The sequence below is a fragment of the Pelodiscus sinensis genome, chromosome 2 (genome assembly GCF_049634645.1).
Source record: "Pelodiscus sinensis isolate JC-2024 chromosome 2, ASM4963464v1, whole genome shotgun sequence".
Taxonomy (NCBI): Eukaryota; Metazoa; Chordata; order Testudines; family Trionychidae; genus Pelodiscus; species Pelodiscus sinensis.
In genome coordinates this window covers 2339800-2356951 of record NC_134712.1, presented here as the reverse complement: position 1 = coordinate 2356951, position 17152 = coordinate 2339800, and the positions used below count along the sequence as shown (strand labels likewise).

General features: G+C 58.5%; 1 protein-coding gene across 2 annotated transcripts in view; it reads left to right on the top strand.

Annotated features, from left to right (window-relative positions):
- Positions 1-17152, top strand: part of LOC102461099 (1-phosphatidylinositol 4,5-bisphosphate phosphodiesterase gamma-1-like) — a 94703-nt gene that overhangs the window by 23901 nt on the left and 53650 nt on the right. For both annotated transcript variants that reach the window (XM_075919990.1, XM_075919991.1), the window contains exon 3: positions 16453-16602. In XM_075919990.1, coding sequence (XP_075776105.1) covers positions 16453-16602 — 150 coding nt within the window. The remainder of the gene's footprint in view (positions 1-16452; positions 16603-17152) is intronic.

The window sequence follows — 17152 nt, the reverse complement described above, 5'->3', positions numbered from 1 at the left end:
GAAGCTCTCTCCCCAGCCTCTCCTCCTCTTCCTGAGGCCCTGATGCTCCCCTTCCCCCTTGGAGCCCAGAGACCCCCCCCCCACACACACACACATACGTGCTCCCAGCCCTAATGTACCCAGTGGGTAGCATGGCCAGAGCATCTCCAGGACCAGCACACCAGGCAGGCGGTGTGGCTGTAGAGTGCCCAGCCCTGGAGTCCTGGGTGGGCAGCATGGCTGGACCATCCCAACGGCAGTGCTGGGCAGGAGGTGCAGCCCCCCGCCCTGGGCCCAGGAATCTTCTCACCACCGAAGAAGAAGGAGGAAATGAAGCAGGCAGATAGGACCCTGGGGTGGGGTGGGGTGTGTGTCGGGCTATGCCAGGCTGCCTGGGGAGGCACAGCTTGCTGAACCAACCTGCCACCATGGTTCCAGGCCTATGAAATCCCCTAGGACTTTCCCACGGGGAAGATGGGGTTTGGTTTAAACTGCTGAAAGACCATCTCGTTCCCTGCCCTCCTCGCTCACTCCCTCTCTCGCCGATCTCCACCCACCTCTTCCCCTCTCTAAAGTCGGGAGCGCGTCTGCCAGAACCCCGCCCGTACATTCGTGGGGAGGGACTTCCACATCTCTGGTACCCTCACCGTCGGCAGATGCCTCTGCAGCCTGTCCCTTAATATGACCCTCTCCCATGTGTTAGTTCTGGCTTGGAGCTTTGCTGCGTGGCACCGAAAGGGAACGTGGGACGTCGCTGCCCTGTGCTGGGAAGTCGCCCTGCCTGGCCTGCGTGTGGGAGGAGTCCCGCTTCCCAGGTGGTCTCTGCTAGGAGGAGGCAGCTCAAAAGAGATGCCCGTTGGGCTTGCAGGCGTGCGGAATAGGATCACAAGAGAGGCGCCTGCAGCATGAAGGGCCGCATTGTCTGCTGAGGGCAGGGGCCATCGAGTTTCCGACATCCTGAGCAGCGTGTCTTGTTTTCAGCCAGTCTCGCTCGAGCACTCCCGGCTGTGTTTAGTGTCAGGGAGTTTGCTGCGGGCTCCGGCGTGAGGAGTGACCCCGCGGGAGCCAGGCTCAGCAGGAGCCTGAGAGTGAACAAAAGAGGCTTTGAAATGGCTCGTTCCGGAGGAGTTCTGCGTCAGTGGAGGGAGAGGTGTGAGCAGCCGAGCCCGGGTTGGGGCCCAGCATGGTGCTCGTCCTTTGTATTCCTCTTGCCCCCTTCTCTAGCTTCCCTTTCCCCTCTCCTCTGCCCATTCGCCCCCTGGGAAGACGGTCCCCGAGAAGCTCCTTCTGCGTTTGCAGAGGTCACTTCAGATCCGATGCTTTCCAGTCGTGCGTGAAGCAACATGACTCACATCTGCCACGTGTGATTCACCGATCCTCTCCCCACCAGGCCAGGCGCATGATGACTAAACTGCTGGACGGGACGCTCTCTTCCCGCCCTTCCGGGCAGCTCCAATTCCTCCTCCCACCTCGGGTCTCCAGATGTCGGTGGAACCCGCTGTCCTTCCCAAGGAAACAGACAGGCCGGGACAGCCCAGAGTGACCCAGCCCCACTGGCTAGAGCGGGTGTGGCCAACGTACTGACCATCTGAACCTCATAGAGCAAGTCAGAGCCAGGCCTGTGGGAGCCGCCTGCTGGGGCGTAGGGCTTCAGCCCCGCTCCTGCTGACGCCCCCAGGTCCAGCAGCCGTGCCTTCCCCGTCCTGGGAGCAAGCTGGGGATGACATGTGGGTGGGGCATAAGGGATCATACACGCCGATTTTTGCCTGGGTGTGCTGGTCCCGTGCTTTTACATGGTGCCACCAGGTCCCCTCCTTGTGTAACTACCACGGGGCGGATTTGAACCGGAGAGCTCTGGAGCTTAGTGCAGGAGCCACCACTGCTTACGCTAAAAGCCAGCTGGCTCCCATCTTAGGCTATCGAGCTCCCTTGTTCTTATCTCTTGCCGGGGCAGATGAGGATTTTGCGGGGCCCCCCCTTTGACACGGCGCATGCGCGGGGCTTCTTGAAGCGCGGGGCCCGGGGCGGCCGCCCCGCTCGCCCTGCCCTATATCCGCCCCGTCTCTTGCTGTAGGCAGTCTAAGTGCCCCTCCATGGGACAGCGACCCACGCTAGGTGTGGGGGTTACACTGCACAGCAGCATTGGAGCCGGCAAGCTGGGAGCTGCCACGGGGAGTGGCAGCAGCCAACAGCTGGGAGCTGCAGGGAGACTGTTGCCTCTCCCTCCTGGGCTAACCCAGTACTCCCAGCTGTTGGCCGCTGCCTCTCCATGCAGAGGTAACACCGGGGAGCAGCTGGCCTGGGAGGTCCTGCTGAGGGTAAGAGGGGTGGGGGTGTCTGTGTGTGTGCACCCACGGGCGTGCGTGTGTGTGTGTGCCCCGTGTGACGTAGTTTTGGTACCTTGCTGGTTGCTATGCTGGGGCTGTGGGTGACCCCCACTGGCTGCTGTCTGTAGCATGGCCCAGCAGGGCAGGGGATGAGTCACTAGGCAAGGGTCTCTCAACCTGTCCGACCAGCTACCCCGCAGGGAGAGAAACAAAGGAAGGTGGAATGCTGCCCTGGCTGGGGGGCAGGGCTGGAAGAGAGTTTTAGTTTCTGTCTGGGATCATGGAGGATACAGCCTAGGAAAGGGGCTGGAATTTAGGGGGCCAGTCTCCCCCATCTCAAGGGGGGCTGAGGCATCCTAGCCCCAGTTCCTGTAACCAGATTCCATCTGTGCTGTGCTGTATCCTGGAGAAGCAATCAACTCCCTCTATTCTACTGGCTGGTGGAGTCTGTTCGTGCCACTCCGGGGGTGCAGGAGACGGGAAAACCCCAACGCGCCGTCACACCCCACCACTCCACTGCAGGGCAAAAGCCCGGAGCTCCCCTCCTCAGTCTGATAGCCCCCCTTGAGGCCATGCTGCACATTAGCCCGAGCCTCACTTCGGCCCAGGCAGCACGTTAGCCCCCTCAGCCGCACTGCACGTGGCTCACAAGCCGAAGTTGGCCACGCCTCCCCCGGCCCTGAGCCAGGACCTCTGAACGGCTAGTGAGCACGACGAGGCTCCCGACTTCCTCTCCTCCCTCCAGACACGTACACACCCAGGCCCCAGGTGCACACGGGCGGGCCCCCAGTCAGGGAGACACACACAAAGGCGCGGACACTCGCGCAAGCCCCCCCAGGACACAAGAGCCGCGTCAGGCGGGGACGTTGTGTGTCGGGACCGTGGCTCTAAGACAGTGGCACGGAGAGAAGCCCATTCCTGACCCCTGCCAGGCCCCTACCTGCTGCTGGTCACAAGCCCAGCTGGAGCAGGCTGGAAATTCCCTGGGAAATGACCCGTTTCCTGCTTACCCGGCGCGGGCTGCCTCTTGCCACGTAGCGCTGGTTGTTTCTCACATGCTTTGTCAGACAAAGGCCCCCGCGTCGTTTTCCTTCAGCCACAGCGACTGCGCGTCTCGAGGGCTCTTCTGAGGTGATACTGGGCCTCTGGCCCCTCTGGGCAGACCCTTCTCAGCCTGACACGTGCTCAGGGTCCAGGAGATGGGGGGCTTTCTGCCCCGGGCTTTCTTGCTCTCCCTTGTCCCAGTGTCACCCCATGGCCTCTGACCTCTCTTCCTGCTCGCTGGGGCTGCCTCCGCCTGCCCTGCTAGAAGGCCAGGCTGTGAGCCGGGACGCGACGAGACTAGAGGGGCAAGGCAGAGTGGAATTTACAAGCCGTGAGCCACACCAGCCTATACCCCGCAGAGACAGGTCCCATGATGCCAGCAACAGGCCCAGAATCAGAGACGAGGGAGAGAGCAGAGATGCATTTGGGTATGTAGATGGCCGGTCCAGTCTAGTCCACGGTGCCTCAAACGACAGGGCTTTAACCCCTTCCTCGACAGACTAATCCACTGTCCCACAAACATCCCAGGCTGCATCTTAACAGAGGGATTCCCTCCTGGGCAGCCCCCCTTCCGTTCACAATTATGAGGACACTTCACTCACCATTCATGGTCCTGGAAGCCGTCTCTCCTCCCGCTCTCAATTGCCCAGCATCCCTGTGGCAACTGCAGCCAACGCTGATGAGAAAGGAACATTTTTCGCGTTCTTTTCTATAACGTAGCAGCTGGAAACCAGCAGGAGGGACCAGCATCAGGTGACCAGCTCTCTACAGGCCACCAGCAAATGTTCTGACTCTCACAGATGTTGCGAAGATCAGGACTTTAACAAACAAACAAAGGAAGTGTTTCTTCACTCAGCACACAATCAACCTGTGGAACTCCTTGCCAGAGGAATTTGTGAAGACTAGGACTTTAACAAAGAGCTAGATAGATTCATGGAGGTTAGGTCCATCAATAGCTGTAAGCCACGATGGGTAGGAATGGTGTCCCCAGCCTCTGTTTGTCTGGAAATGGGTGACAGGAGAGGGTTCATGTGATGATTTCCTGGTCTGTTCTCCCTCTGGGGCATCTGGCATTGGCCACTGTCAGCAGACAGGACACTGGGCTAGACGGACCTTTGGTCTGATCCAGTATGGCCGTTCTTATGTTCACAGATCCATGGCTTAATAGATCTCACGGTTAAAAACCATTCTCTGCGACCTAGGTGAAATTGTAAAATCATACTGTGGTTAATTTTTCTCGTGTTTTTGGACCATCCTGAACACTTGCTCTTGCTTCATGTCCATGACCTTGTTCTCCTGGGTGATTAACACTGTCCCCCTTCATGGTCCTTTGGCCAAGCCAAGTGTATTTAATTTTTCAGTCTTCCCTTATAAACCCCCTGCCCAGTGACCAAACCGACATGCAATCACACTGCTGGCCCAACACTGTTTTCCTGTCTATGGAACATCAGACGGGGAACTGAGGCACAAAGAGATTAAGTGACACACCCATGGTCACACCGTAATTCTGTGGCAGGGCAGGGAATTGAGCCTGGACTGCCAGAGTTCCAGTGCCTGAACCGAAAGCCCACCCGTCTTCTTTGCTCACTCTTGTAGTTATCCACCTGGGTGAGCAGGGTGCTACAAGTCCGTGGTTGATGTGGCCTCAGCCCCAACAAGCTCCTGATCTCCTGTTGGTGGCGGAAAGGTGAGTTAGCGCAGGTGGAGCTGTGTCGATATGCTGTGGTATGAGGAATGTTGCCATGCTGGCAGAGTCAATGGACGTCACAGTGCCAGCCTTAGGGAAAATGGTGCCCTGAGCAAACTAGGATTTTGGGGCCCCTGGCCCCTGCTGCCTCCCGAGCCATTGCTCTGTCTCCTTCTGCCTTCCTGGGCTTCCCATCACCGCACGGCCCCACTGCCTCCACCCATTTCCCTGAGCTCCCTTCCACACACTTGCACCCAGGCCCACCCCAGCTGACCAACTGGAAAGCAGCGGCTGCTGGTCGGGTGCCCCGCTCTGAAGGCAGCACCACTGCCAGCAGCAGGTCAGAAGTAAGGGTGCCAGTACCCCACCATGACGCCCTTATGTCTGCACTGCTGCTGGCGGCGGCGGCGGTGCTGACCTCAGAGCTGGGCGGCCGGAGGCTATGTCTAGACTACAGCCCTCTTTCGAAAGAGGGATGTGAATTAGACAGCTCGAAATTGCAAAGGAAGCCAGGATTTCAATTTCCTGTGCTTCATTTGCATAATGGCGGCCGTACGTTCTTTCGAAAACGAGTATTTTGAAAGTGAAACCGCCATGTAGTTGCGGTTCTTTCGAAAAAACAAAAACCACTTTTCGAAAGATCCTATACTCCTGTACGTCTAGACTACTCATTCTTGCACAAGATATGCAAATGAGGTGTGGTGATGAATACCACCCCATCTCATTTGCATACCTAAAGAGCCGCCGTTTTGCGCAAAACAACCTCCTTCTGCAAGAGCCATTCTGCCACTTATTTTCTGGCAGATCAGCTCTTGCACAAGAGAGGGGTTTTTGTGCAAGAAGTAGCAGTGTAGATTGCGCCTTCTTGTGCAAAAATCCCTTGCGCAAAAATGGCAGTTCATTAGGTATGCAAACGAGGCGCGGCGATATTCATCTATAGCCCAGGAGTATAGGATCTTTCAAAAAGGTTTTTTTTTTTTTCCGGAAGAACGCGCGTCCGCCATTATGCAAATGAAGCACAGGACATTCAAATCCCGGCCTCATTTGCAATTTCGATCTGTCTAATTTACATCCCTCTTTCGAAAGAGGGCGGTAGTTTAGACAAGCCCGGAGAGTGGGGGTTGGGGCTCTGAACCGCCAAGCCTAGAGGTGCCAACGCTGAACCTTGGCAAGTCCCAGCACAAATTAACCACTGACACCCCCTGACCACTGCGCCTGGGGCAGCCGCCCACCCATAAGGCCACCTGGTCTGTCAGGCTGCCAGTCCCTGAGGACAGTGCTGAGATCCGACCCCACGTCCATTATTCCTGCTCTCTGTGAGCGCCTGCACGTTGGCTGAGAAAGATCCCAGCTGGGAAGCCCCACCCTACCGGCACATGGGCTGGGCCTGCAGCGAGAGCGGATAATAAGAGGGCACTGAGAGAGAACAGCCCTGTGGTTAGGTCTTGGGGGGTTAAATTGCCACCTTTGGACAGACGCCATCAATTCCCAGAGGAGCTCAGATTGGCCCGTAGGCGCATTCCTCAGTAGAGAGCAGGCAAGGGAGAGGAGCCGGGAGATGTGCCGTTCCCATGGTGCATAGCGCAGAGAAAGCGGGTTGGAGGCCGCATCCTGCACAGGGACTGGGGACGTGAAAGGTTAACGGGTTAACCGGTGGGGGCTGGAGCAGTTAGCTCCCTGCTCGCCGCAGGCAGGGGATTGCTCCAGCCCCGCAGGGCCCGCTGCGGACAGGGGCGCTCCGGTTCGGCCTTTGCCCATGGTGGGCCCTGGTGTGCCGCAGGCAGGGGTTGTTCTGGCCGGGCTGGACTGAGGATTAACAGAGCTCAGAACGGGGAGGGCCAGGGGATTTGGGGACAGGCCTGGGCCCTATAGGCCTCGGGATGGTGTACTAAGGGGGTGGGAGGTGATTTGAAGAGCCACTGATCCACCCACCGGAGATTAACTTTGGACCGTGTGCTAGTTAGACCTGGTCATTCCTCACGGGCTGCACGTTTTCTGCATGTTCTTTGCTGCTCTTTCTGGGCCAGGATTATTGGGGGAGGGGTTCCTTTCCTCTTCCTTACAGCTAAAAGTGCAGTGGAGGGTCTTCGCCCCTCCCCATCGAAGGTCTTTTTCCCACTCCCGACTTCACTGATCAAGCCTATTCTCTTCCAGCCTTCTCGGCTCTGGTTCTTTCATCGCACAACCTGTGAAGGCCTTCTATGCATTGCCCGACATGAGTAACCTCTGTCCCACAGGATTCTTTTGTCTCTCCCTCTCCCCGCCCCCAGGAGAAATCGGGGGAAGCAGGGTTGATTTCAGTCCTTTTCATAACGGCCTGTATTCCACGTGTGCCCTCTGTACACCAAGCCTGTCCTTTCCCCTAAGCCCTGCTCTTTGTGTTCGGCCGTTTCCTGAACCGTCCCAGAATAGAGTCCGGGAAATGGCTGTCTGAATGTCTCCTTGGAGAGGAAAAGCACAGAGCGAGGGCAGCAAGCTGCAGACTTCATTTCTCACTGCGCTGCTGGCTCCTGCTCTGGAGGCCAGCAGGACAGGACGGGACGCTGCCTTGCATTTCTGCACGCTGGCTTGGTATTCCCCCAGCCGCGAGCTCTGCAATTCCGAGCCCAGCTCCGTCACTAACTCCCCTAGAGCCTGGAGTGGCCTGGGATATGTCTCCGTCGTCGGTAGAGGTGGCATTTCCAGCTCAGGTCCACAGGCCTGCATTAGAGTTGCTGAGGAAATACCAACAGAGCAGCCGCATGGGCAGCAGGAAGGACAAGCCCCCACGTGTACAATCCTGCCTGAAACCCTCTGTACTCACCACAGCCAGCCTGTCCCAGCAGCCTGTCCCTGTGGTGCCGCTGCTATTTCTGGTGTCTACCCAAGTGTCTATTTCTGTGTCTAGCCACACTGGAAATGACAGCCCCAGTGCCCATGTCTCCATGATGGGGGAAGGCTGAGGCCGAGTGGGGAGGCCGCGCCCAGTCAGAGCCTCTCAGAAAGATGTTGACCCCTCTGGCCAATTCAGGAGCAACATGGATGTCCAGGAAGCCCTCCCACTCCTCCGGAGGCAGAAGGGGATGGCTCATGGGCGGGACAGCAGTGTGAAGAGGGCTATGGGACAGCAGGTCTGAGTAACCAAGCGGGGAAAGCCAGGGTGGACCTGGTGTCCCGGGGATCGATAAAGGGGCACAGGACCTTTCATCGCTAGGACCCCATTCGGATTGAAAGATGTCACCAGCCGTGGTGGCTGGTCCTTGGCCTGTGTGAATGGGGTGGCTGGTCTCAGTCCCGTCGAAGCACACTGCAAAGCCCTTGTCCCACCGACACTCCTTGGCCCCTTTCGCAGCAGCCTCGTCCACAGGCAAGACCTGACCAGAGCGTGGGGACTGGTCTCTCCCCTCAGCCCCGGAGGGGTCCATCAAGGCAGGGAGGAGAAGCGGGGCGGAGCTGCTGTGCCCCTGGCCGTGCTGTACCCGCTCTGCAGACGAACACGAGGCTTCCTGCCCCACGGATGTGAACGCAGCAATTTCCCCCGGCCCTGGGCAGAGCACCGAGGGAGAAATGCCGAGAGAGGAAAGGAGGGAGAAGCAGGGTGTCCGGGACAGAGGGACCAGGCTGGGCAAGGCAGAGGAGAGGAAACAGAAGGAGGAAATCGGAGTTATGGAGCTGGACAGCACATGCCAGGGGGGAAGCTGGGCGAGTGGACGAGACTCCTCACCCCCTCCGCGCGGGCAGGGCATGTCAAGGACGGACTCGCAGGGCTCTCTGCTCCCACAGGTTTCAGGGACCCTGATTCGCCAGAGAGCCAGCGACTTCCCTGTCCAAAGGTGGCCTGTGTGGAGATAAGGGGGCGGCTGGAGGCAGAGGGAAGGGAAGGGAGGGGAGGGCCACGCTCTGTGAAATCCCTGTGTGGCAGGAAGGGGCAATGCATTGGGGGCTCCCTCCCTGTGAGTCATACTGACCCCAGCGACCCAGCACGGCCCTGGGGTGACGCAGTAGGGGGCGCTCTCCTCTTGGCGTCCGTGACGCCCCCAGTTCCTTGGTGCAAGGTGCTGCCTTTCAGAGCAGAGGTGCCCATCACAGATCCTTTCTGCAAGCGGCAGGCGGCGGTAACCTGGGTGTCCCGGGCACAAGCCAGCTCAGGTATCAACAGTCCGCTGGCGCCGGTGCAAGTCCCATGGTGTGGAATTCTCCTTGCGCGCGTGCTGCGGCCCCGTGCATTGTGGGCGCCTCACCAGAGCTGGCTGCATTTCAGCAGTGGGTGAGGCGATCCCTGGGCACTAAAGAGCTACCGCAGTCCGCCGTAGCCGCCGCCGCCGAGTCTCCATGGCACAAAGACCGTTTTGCCTTCTGACCTACAGAAAGGGTCTGTTGGCCTCGGGCCTGGCAGGGGAGAGCTGGGCTCCCAGGCACGTGTGGGGCACAATTTAAAGTGGCTAACACCAGGGCTCCCTGAACTGCAGACGCGGAGGCATCACACCCCATTCCCACGTCCCCCCAGCTCAGTTTGACTGGGCAGTCCGGCGAGAGATCAGTCCAAGCTGGGACCGGGTGCCTACAACCATCAGTCCATGGATCAAACCCGGTTCCAGGAGTTGTTAGAACGGGGCCAGGGACCCCGGGCGCGGGGGCCTGCCAGCTCGGACAAGCTCAGCGTAGCCCGGCAAAGGGAGGCTGGAGAGCTGCGCGTTCTGCTTTTGAGAGGCTTCTTGCCTGTTGCCTTGCAGAGGCCTAGCTGGCTCCTCTGCGGGGCTGATCAGCGTCAGGCCTTGGCTTCAGGGGAGCCCTGGGGGTTAAGCCAGCGCAAAAGCTGCAGTGCAGCGCAACCGCTCCCTCTCACTCCCTCTTCCCCCGCGCTCCGCCTGGGCCTCGGGCTTCCTGCTCTCCCCACTCGGGCATCCAGGGGAAGGGGGTGCCCCAGGGTAGCCCCCCCAGAGCTCCCCTGCTGTCACCCCGCCCCACCTCCTCCAGGAGCATTCTGTAGGAAGGGGCCCGTCTGGAGATCTTGGAGGGGAGCTAGCAGGGCAGGAAATTGGCTGAAGCTCAGAGGAGCACCCCCCCTTTGCTGGGGAGTTACCGATACCTGTGGGAGAGGCAAACCGGCCCTGAGCCCCAAGAGATGGCGAGCACTGACTCCAGCCAGCGCCCCCTCTCCCTCCCTCTTCCCCTGCGCTCCGCCTGGGCCTCGGGCTTCCTGCTCTCCCCACTCGGGCATCCAGCCTGACGGCAGCGGGACATCAGATCGAGGCCTCGCTGGCAGGATGTGGGCGCCGGAGGAAGGAGCTACTTCATGGGCGGCTCAGCCATTCAGTCTGGGAGCGGGAGGCAGACGGGGCTGCAGAGACGGGGACGCGGCGTTTATCAGAGGGAACCGCCCTGCTCACACCCTGGCATGTCTCCAGGAGGGCTACGCAGGGCTCTACCCCACGGCCAGTGTCTGGCTGACCTGACCCCTCGCACTCCCCACAGGGGCAGGGCCTGGGGGCTGCTCTGCCCAGCCCAGCATCTGGCCCCTGCAGACCCCGCTGCCCCTCCTGGCCGTGGCGTGGCCGTCAGCATCAGCCTTGGCAGCCGGCGCGGGTGACGTTGTCAGTTTCCTGACAGCATTCTGGTGTTACCAGGGTAACCCGACTGCTAGCAACGGAGGCCGGACCTCGGGGAGCTGTTTACCAGCCAGAGAGAGAGACGCCGGTGCCAAGGGAGCTGCGAGGAGCCTGGCGTCTCCCTTCCTGCAGCAGGGGTGCCCCATGCCCGCAGCCCCTGTCCGCCTCCTCCAGCCCATTCCCCGGCACGGTGCCCCGTGCACCCACCCATCCGCCTCCTCCAGCCCATTCCCCGGCACGGTGCCCCGTGCACCCACCCATCCGCCTCCTCCAGCCCATTCCCCGGCACGGTGCCCCGTGCACCCACCCATCCGCCTCCTCCAGCCCATTCCCCGGCACGGTGCCCCGTGCACCCACCCATCCGCCTTCTTCCCCCGCCCCCTGGCACGGGGGCCCAGTGCCCCACCCATCCGCCTTCGTCCCCCGCCCCCTGGCACGGGGGTCCAGTGCCCCACCCATCCGCCTTCTTCCCCCGCCCCCTGGCACGGGGGCCCAGTGCCCCACCCATCCGCCTTCTTCCCCCGCCCCCTGGCACGGGGGCCCAGTGCCCCACCCATCCGCCTTCTTCCCCCGCCCCCTGGCACGGGGGCCCAGTGCCCCACCCATCCGCCTTCGTCCCCCGCCCCCTGGCACGGGGGTCCAGTGCCCCACCCATCCGCCTTCTTCCCCCGCCCCCTGGCACGGGGGCCCAGTGCCCCACCCATCCGCCTTCTTCCCCCGCCCCCTGGCACGGGGGCCCAGTGCCCCACCCATCCGCCTTCTTCCCCCGCCCCCTGGCACGGGGGCCCAGTGCCCCACCCATCCGCCTTCTTCCCCCGCCCCCTGGCACGGGCGCCCAGTGCCCCACCCATCCGCCTTCTTCCCCCGCCCCCTGGCACGGGGGCCCAGTGCCCCACCCATCCGCCTTCTTCCCCCGCCCCCTGGCACGGGCGCCCAGTGCCCCACCCATCCGCCTTCTTCCCCTGCCCCCTGGCACGGGCGCCCAGTGCCCCACCCATCCGCCTTCTTCCCCCGCCCCCTGGCACGGGGGCCCAGTGCCCCACCCATCCGCCTTCTTCCCCCACCCCCTGGCACGGGCGCCCAGTGCCCCACCCATCCACCTTCTTCCCCCGCCCCCTGGCACGGGGGCCCAGTGCCCCACCCATCCGCCTTCTTCCCCCGCCCCCTGGCCCGGGCGCCCAGTGCCCCACCCATCCACCTTCTTCCCCCGCCCCCTGGCACGGGGGCCCAGTGCCCCCACCCATCCGCCTTCTTCCCCCGCCCCCTGCCACGGGGGCCCAGTGCCCCACCCATCCGCCTTCTTCCCCCGCCCCCTGGCATGGGGGCCCAGTGCCCCCACTCTGAGCACCTCCTCCATCCAGTTCCTCTGGCAGAGGGATTCTCCTTTCAGCCTCCTTCGTCCTATCCCCTGGCACGGGGTCCCCTTACCAGCCTCCCGGGGCACTTGGTTCATCAGGGATCAGAGACACAGAACTATGACCAGAGCTGTCCAATGCCCCCAGACCCAGTTCCCTCCCTCCTGTGTCCCCACCCTGGTCCTGGGCTCCAGTCCCCTCTGCCCCACACACCCTGGGTCATTGACACCAGGCAGCATGTGTGCCTGTAGGATCAGTAGCATTTGACCCCCACTCAGCCCAGGTGCGAATGGTGAGCCAAGGTGCCAGGCAGGAAGGGATCAGCTCTCTGCGACTCCTGCCCCACCAGTCCCCTGTGCAGTGTCCCCCCCCGCCCATTGCTCAGTGTCCCCATGAGCCTGTCCCCCTGGCTCCTGCCCCTCGCCTGGTGTCTTCCCACCCCCAGGCTGTTTGGCAGGGCGGGGGTGGGGTTAGCAGGTCACTGTACCTGTGGCAGAGGTATCTTGGGTTCCCAGAAGCCAGCCTGGCGCTCTGCCCAGGTGATCACAGCCTGTGTCTGCGACGTGCCGAGGAGGGTTGTGGCAAGACTAAACTAGGCTTTGTTCTGGGTCCCTGCCCAGGAGTGAATCCCGCCTCAGCTTTTACTCAGGCAAATCTCCCCCGGCCTCAGTAGAGTCACTGGCCTTGGCCTAGCGCTCTTTCAAGGAACCTCTTAGTCTTTGAATTACAGCCGCATTGCAAACACGAGCCGTTCTCCTCCTGGCTCGTTATGGGAGGTTTGCTTCTGCGCTTCTGCGCCTCTGCTCTGTTCTTTGGCTACCTAGGGATTTATGATACATGGGCTTAGCAAAGCTCGGTTGTAATATACAGTCTGGGTGGATAATGTTCATTCTGAAGCCTTTTAAAAAGTGCTTATCAGTTTAAATGTTCACAGTAGCCCACAATCATGGGCAGTGTCTAGACTGGCATGATTTTCCGGAAATGTTTTCCGTTAAAAGCATTTGCAGAAAAGAGCGTCTAGATTGGCACAGTAATAGAAATGTAGCCGTGTTAGTCTGGTGTAGCTGAAGCAAAATACAGGACTATGTAGCACTTTAAAGACTAACAAGATGGTTTATTAGATGATGAGCTTTCGTGGGCCAGACCCACTTCCTCAGATCAAATAGTGGAAGAAAATAGTCACAACCATATATACCAAAGGATACAATTAAAAAAATGAACACATATGAAAAGGACAAATCACATTTCAGAACAGGAGGGGGATGCGGGGGGGGGGGGGGAAGGAAGGAAGGTAAGTGTCTGTGAATTAATTATATTAGAGGTGGGGAGAGTTAGATGTCTGTGAGCTAATGGTATTAGAGGTGATAATTGGGGAAGCTATCTTGGTAATGGGTAAGATAGTTTGAGTCTTTGTTCATTCCTTCCTGGAGAGTGTCGAATTTTAACATGAATGACAGTTCAGAGGATTCCCTTTCAAGTGCAGATGTAAAAGGTCTTTGTAGCAGAATGCAGGTGGTTAAGTCATTGAGAGAGTGTCCTTTCTGGTTGAAATGGCAAGAAACTGTTTTTTCTTTGTGATCTTGTCTGATATCTGTTTTGTGGGCATTAATCCTTTGGCGAAGTGTCTGAGATGTTTGTCCAATGTACATAGCAGACGGACACTTTCGGCACATGATAGCATAAATTATATTTCTGGATGCACAGGAATATGTGTTCTTGATCTTATAACTCACTTGGTTAGGTCCAATAATGGTATCAGCAGAATGAATATGTGGACAAAGCTGGCAACGGGGTTTGTTGCAAGGGAAGGTACCAGGGTTGGTATTAGTGTGGTATGTCCTGTGGTTGTTGGTAAGAATCATCTTGAGGTTAGGTGGTTGTCTATAGGAGACTATGGGTCTGTCTCCCAGGGTATGTCTACACTACCCCACTAGTTCGAACTAGCCGGGTAATGTAGGCATACTGCACTTGCAAATGAAGCCCGGGATTTGAATTTCCCGGGCTTCATTTGCATAAGCGGGGAGCCGCCATTTTTAAAACCCCGCTGGTTCGAACCCCGTGCAGCACGGCTACACGGGGCACGAACTAGGTAGTTCGAACTAGGCTTCCTAGTTCGAACTACCGTTACTCCTCATTTCACAAGGAGTAATGGTAGTTCGAACTAGGAAGCCTAGTTCGAACTACCTAGTTCGTGCCCCATGTAGCCGCGCTGCACGGGGTTCGAACCAGCGGGGTTTTAAAAATGGCGGCTCCCTGCTTATGCAAATGAAGCCCGGAAAATTCAAATCCCGGGCTTCATTTGCAAGTGCGGTATGCCTACATTACCCTCCTAGTTCGAACTAGGAGGGTAGTGTAGACATACCCCCAGAGCCTCTTGGAGTATGGTATCCTGTTCCAGTATAGGCTGTAGTTTATTGATAATGTGTTGGACAGGTTTAAGTTGGGGGTTGTAGGTGATGACAAGTGGTGTTCTATTGTTGGTTTTCTTGGGTCTGTCTTGAAGTAGATGGTTTCTAGGTATTCATCTGGCTCTTTCAATTTGCTTTTTTATTTCTCCGGGTGGGTAGTTGAGGTTTATAAATGCTTGGTAGAGATCCTGAAGCTTCTGGTCTCTGTCAGCGGGATTAGAGCAGATGCGGTTGTATTGAAGGGCTTGGCTATAGACGATGGATCGTATGGTGTGTTCTGGATGGGAGCAAAACAAATTTCAGCTGTCTACACAGGCCCTTTTGAGCAAAAGTTTTGCGCAAAAGGGACTTTTGCCCGAATGGGAGCAGCATAGTATTTCCGCAAAAAGCACTGATTTCTTACAGTAGGAAGTCAGTGCTTTTGCAGAAATTCAAGCGGCCAATGTAGACAGCTGGCAAGTTTTTCCAGAAAAGCGGCTGATTTTCCCGGAAAAACTGGTCAGTCTAGACACAGCCATGAAGTTTTAAGCTTTGGCTTAATTTGCAGCGATAGAATATTTCACAATGAGGGAAATTATCAGGATGGATCAGACAGAAGGGGCTGGGTCAGAGAATAATTAGTTCAGAGTAAACACTGAGATTCAAAAATTTCAAGTTTTATAATTGTTGCCACACAAACTGGCTGTGTCATGACAAAGCAAATACCCTTAGGCTGTGTCTACATTGGCAAGATTTAGCGCAAATACTCTAAACGCAAGAGTTTTTGCGTTAGAGTATTTGAGTAAGAGAGTGTCTACACTGGCGTGGGCCTTTGCGCAAAAGTATCCGTGCCAGTGTAGACGCTCTCTTGTGCAAGAAAGCTCCTATGGCCATTCATGGTTCTCAAACTTGAGGTCCTCGAGGTCCCCTTCCACTGCCCACAGTTGCCTCAGCAAGTCATCTTGTGTTTGGAGGGAGCTCACAAGGCCTTGACCTAGGGTCCTGTTTCCTACCCTGGCCTTTCTCTTTCACCTCCTCCTGCTGGGGTGGATCCATCCGGGCTTCTTTGCTAATCGGCCCACTGTTTACTTTCACCTGTGTTCCCACTGTCGGCTGGACCTGGATTCTGTCACATCCCTCCAATCTCCTGCTGAGCCCTAGTCCCTGTTTGGGTCTCTGCTGTGGCCCTTCCAGCTCCTGGGTGGACTCCCCTTTCCATCTGGGTCCCCACTGTAGCCCTCTTGGCTCCCGGGTTGACCTCTTCTTTAAAAGTCTGTGTTCCCACGGTAGCCCTCTCAGCTTCTGTGTGGTTTCCCTCCTTAAAAGCTTGGGCCCCCACCATAGCCCTCTTGGCTTCTGGATGAGTTCCCTCTATGGCCCTCTCGGCTCCCAGGTGAGTTCCCTTTCCGGCTGGGTCCCTGTTGTAGCCCTCTCAACTCCCAGGTCGGTTCCCTCTTCTACCTGGGGGTTCCTTTGCCTCAGTTTCCCTCTCTGCCTGGGTCCCAGTCTTTACTACACCCTCCCTCTCAGACTGAGGCCAGCCTGTTGGCATCAGCATATGAGTGGCCCCGCCCCCGGACACCTGGCACGTGAGCGGCCCGCCCCTGTTCTGGCCACCTCGCACCCGGCAGCAGTGGACGTGGCTCCAGCTGGGGGACCCAGGGCACCTTCCGAGGTCTAGGTGCCTGGAGAGACTCCCAGAAGGGCGGGACTCCCAGCGATCTTCTACTAAGTTGTTTACCGGCTGTGCACGTACCTGGCTCAACGCCATTCTTATCACTTTCAGAAAGAGCTGAGACCGAGGTCACACTTGTTTACCGCGCAGTAGTTTCCCAGCTCAAGGCATGGCTTAAAGCTGATAAAGCCCAGCTGCAGTTTGGGCTTGCAGGGTCCCTGGCTATGCTTAGCTGGGTACAGCAGGGATGGAAACTTCCATCCCAGGCCTGCTCAACTGCAGGACCCACATACGAGTTTTACGTGACGAGGCCGTGCTTAATCCCGACAATGCCAGACAGCGGCTGGGGCTGAGGGTGTGGAAGACAGACTTTGGGGAAAAGGTCACGGGGCCTTCTCTTTCTTCTCTAGTTGACATTCGCGAGATAAAAGAGATCCGCCCAGGGAAGAATTCGCGGGATTTTGAACGCTACCCAGAAGACGCTCGGAAACTGGACTCCGCCATGTGTTTCATCGTCTTGTACGGCTCGGACTTCAGGCTGCGGACAGTTAGCGTGGCTGGTCAGTGCCGGGTGGCAATGGGTGGGGAAAGTCTAATTTGGGAGGTTTTCCATCCCCCATTTCTTCCCAGGGGCGTGAGGCGGCCTCCCCAGCTGCCCCGCCTGCCCTAAAGCTATTTCCTGCCCTAAGGGAGAGGTAGGGTTTCCAGGTGTCCAGTTTTCGACCGGCATACGGAGCCCCTGGTGACTCCGGTCAGCACTGCTGACAAAAGTCTGGTTGGGGTGGAACTGGCAGGTTTTCTACCCAGCTCCGCGCAGCTCCTGGGAAGCAGCCAGCATACGCCTCCAGCTCTTAGGCATAGGGGCTGCCACCCGGGCGCTGAAACTGCCCTTCCCCAGCGCTAGCTCTGCAACTCCCATTGGCCCGGATACCCATCGCTTCCCAGGAGCCATCTGAGGTAAGCGCCACCCGGAGCCAGACCCCCTCCCAGACCCCACAGCTGTGGGGAGAGGTCGGCCCCTGAGCAGCCAGACCCCCTCCCAGACCCCAGAGCTGTGGGAGAGGTCGGCCCTGGAGAACCCCCCCCGCCCCCTCGCTAAGGTACGCACAG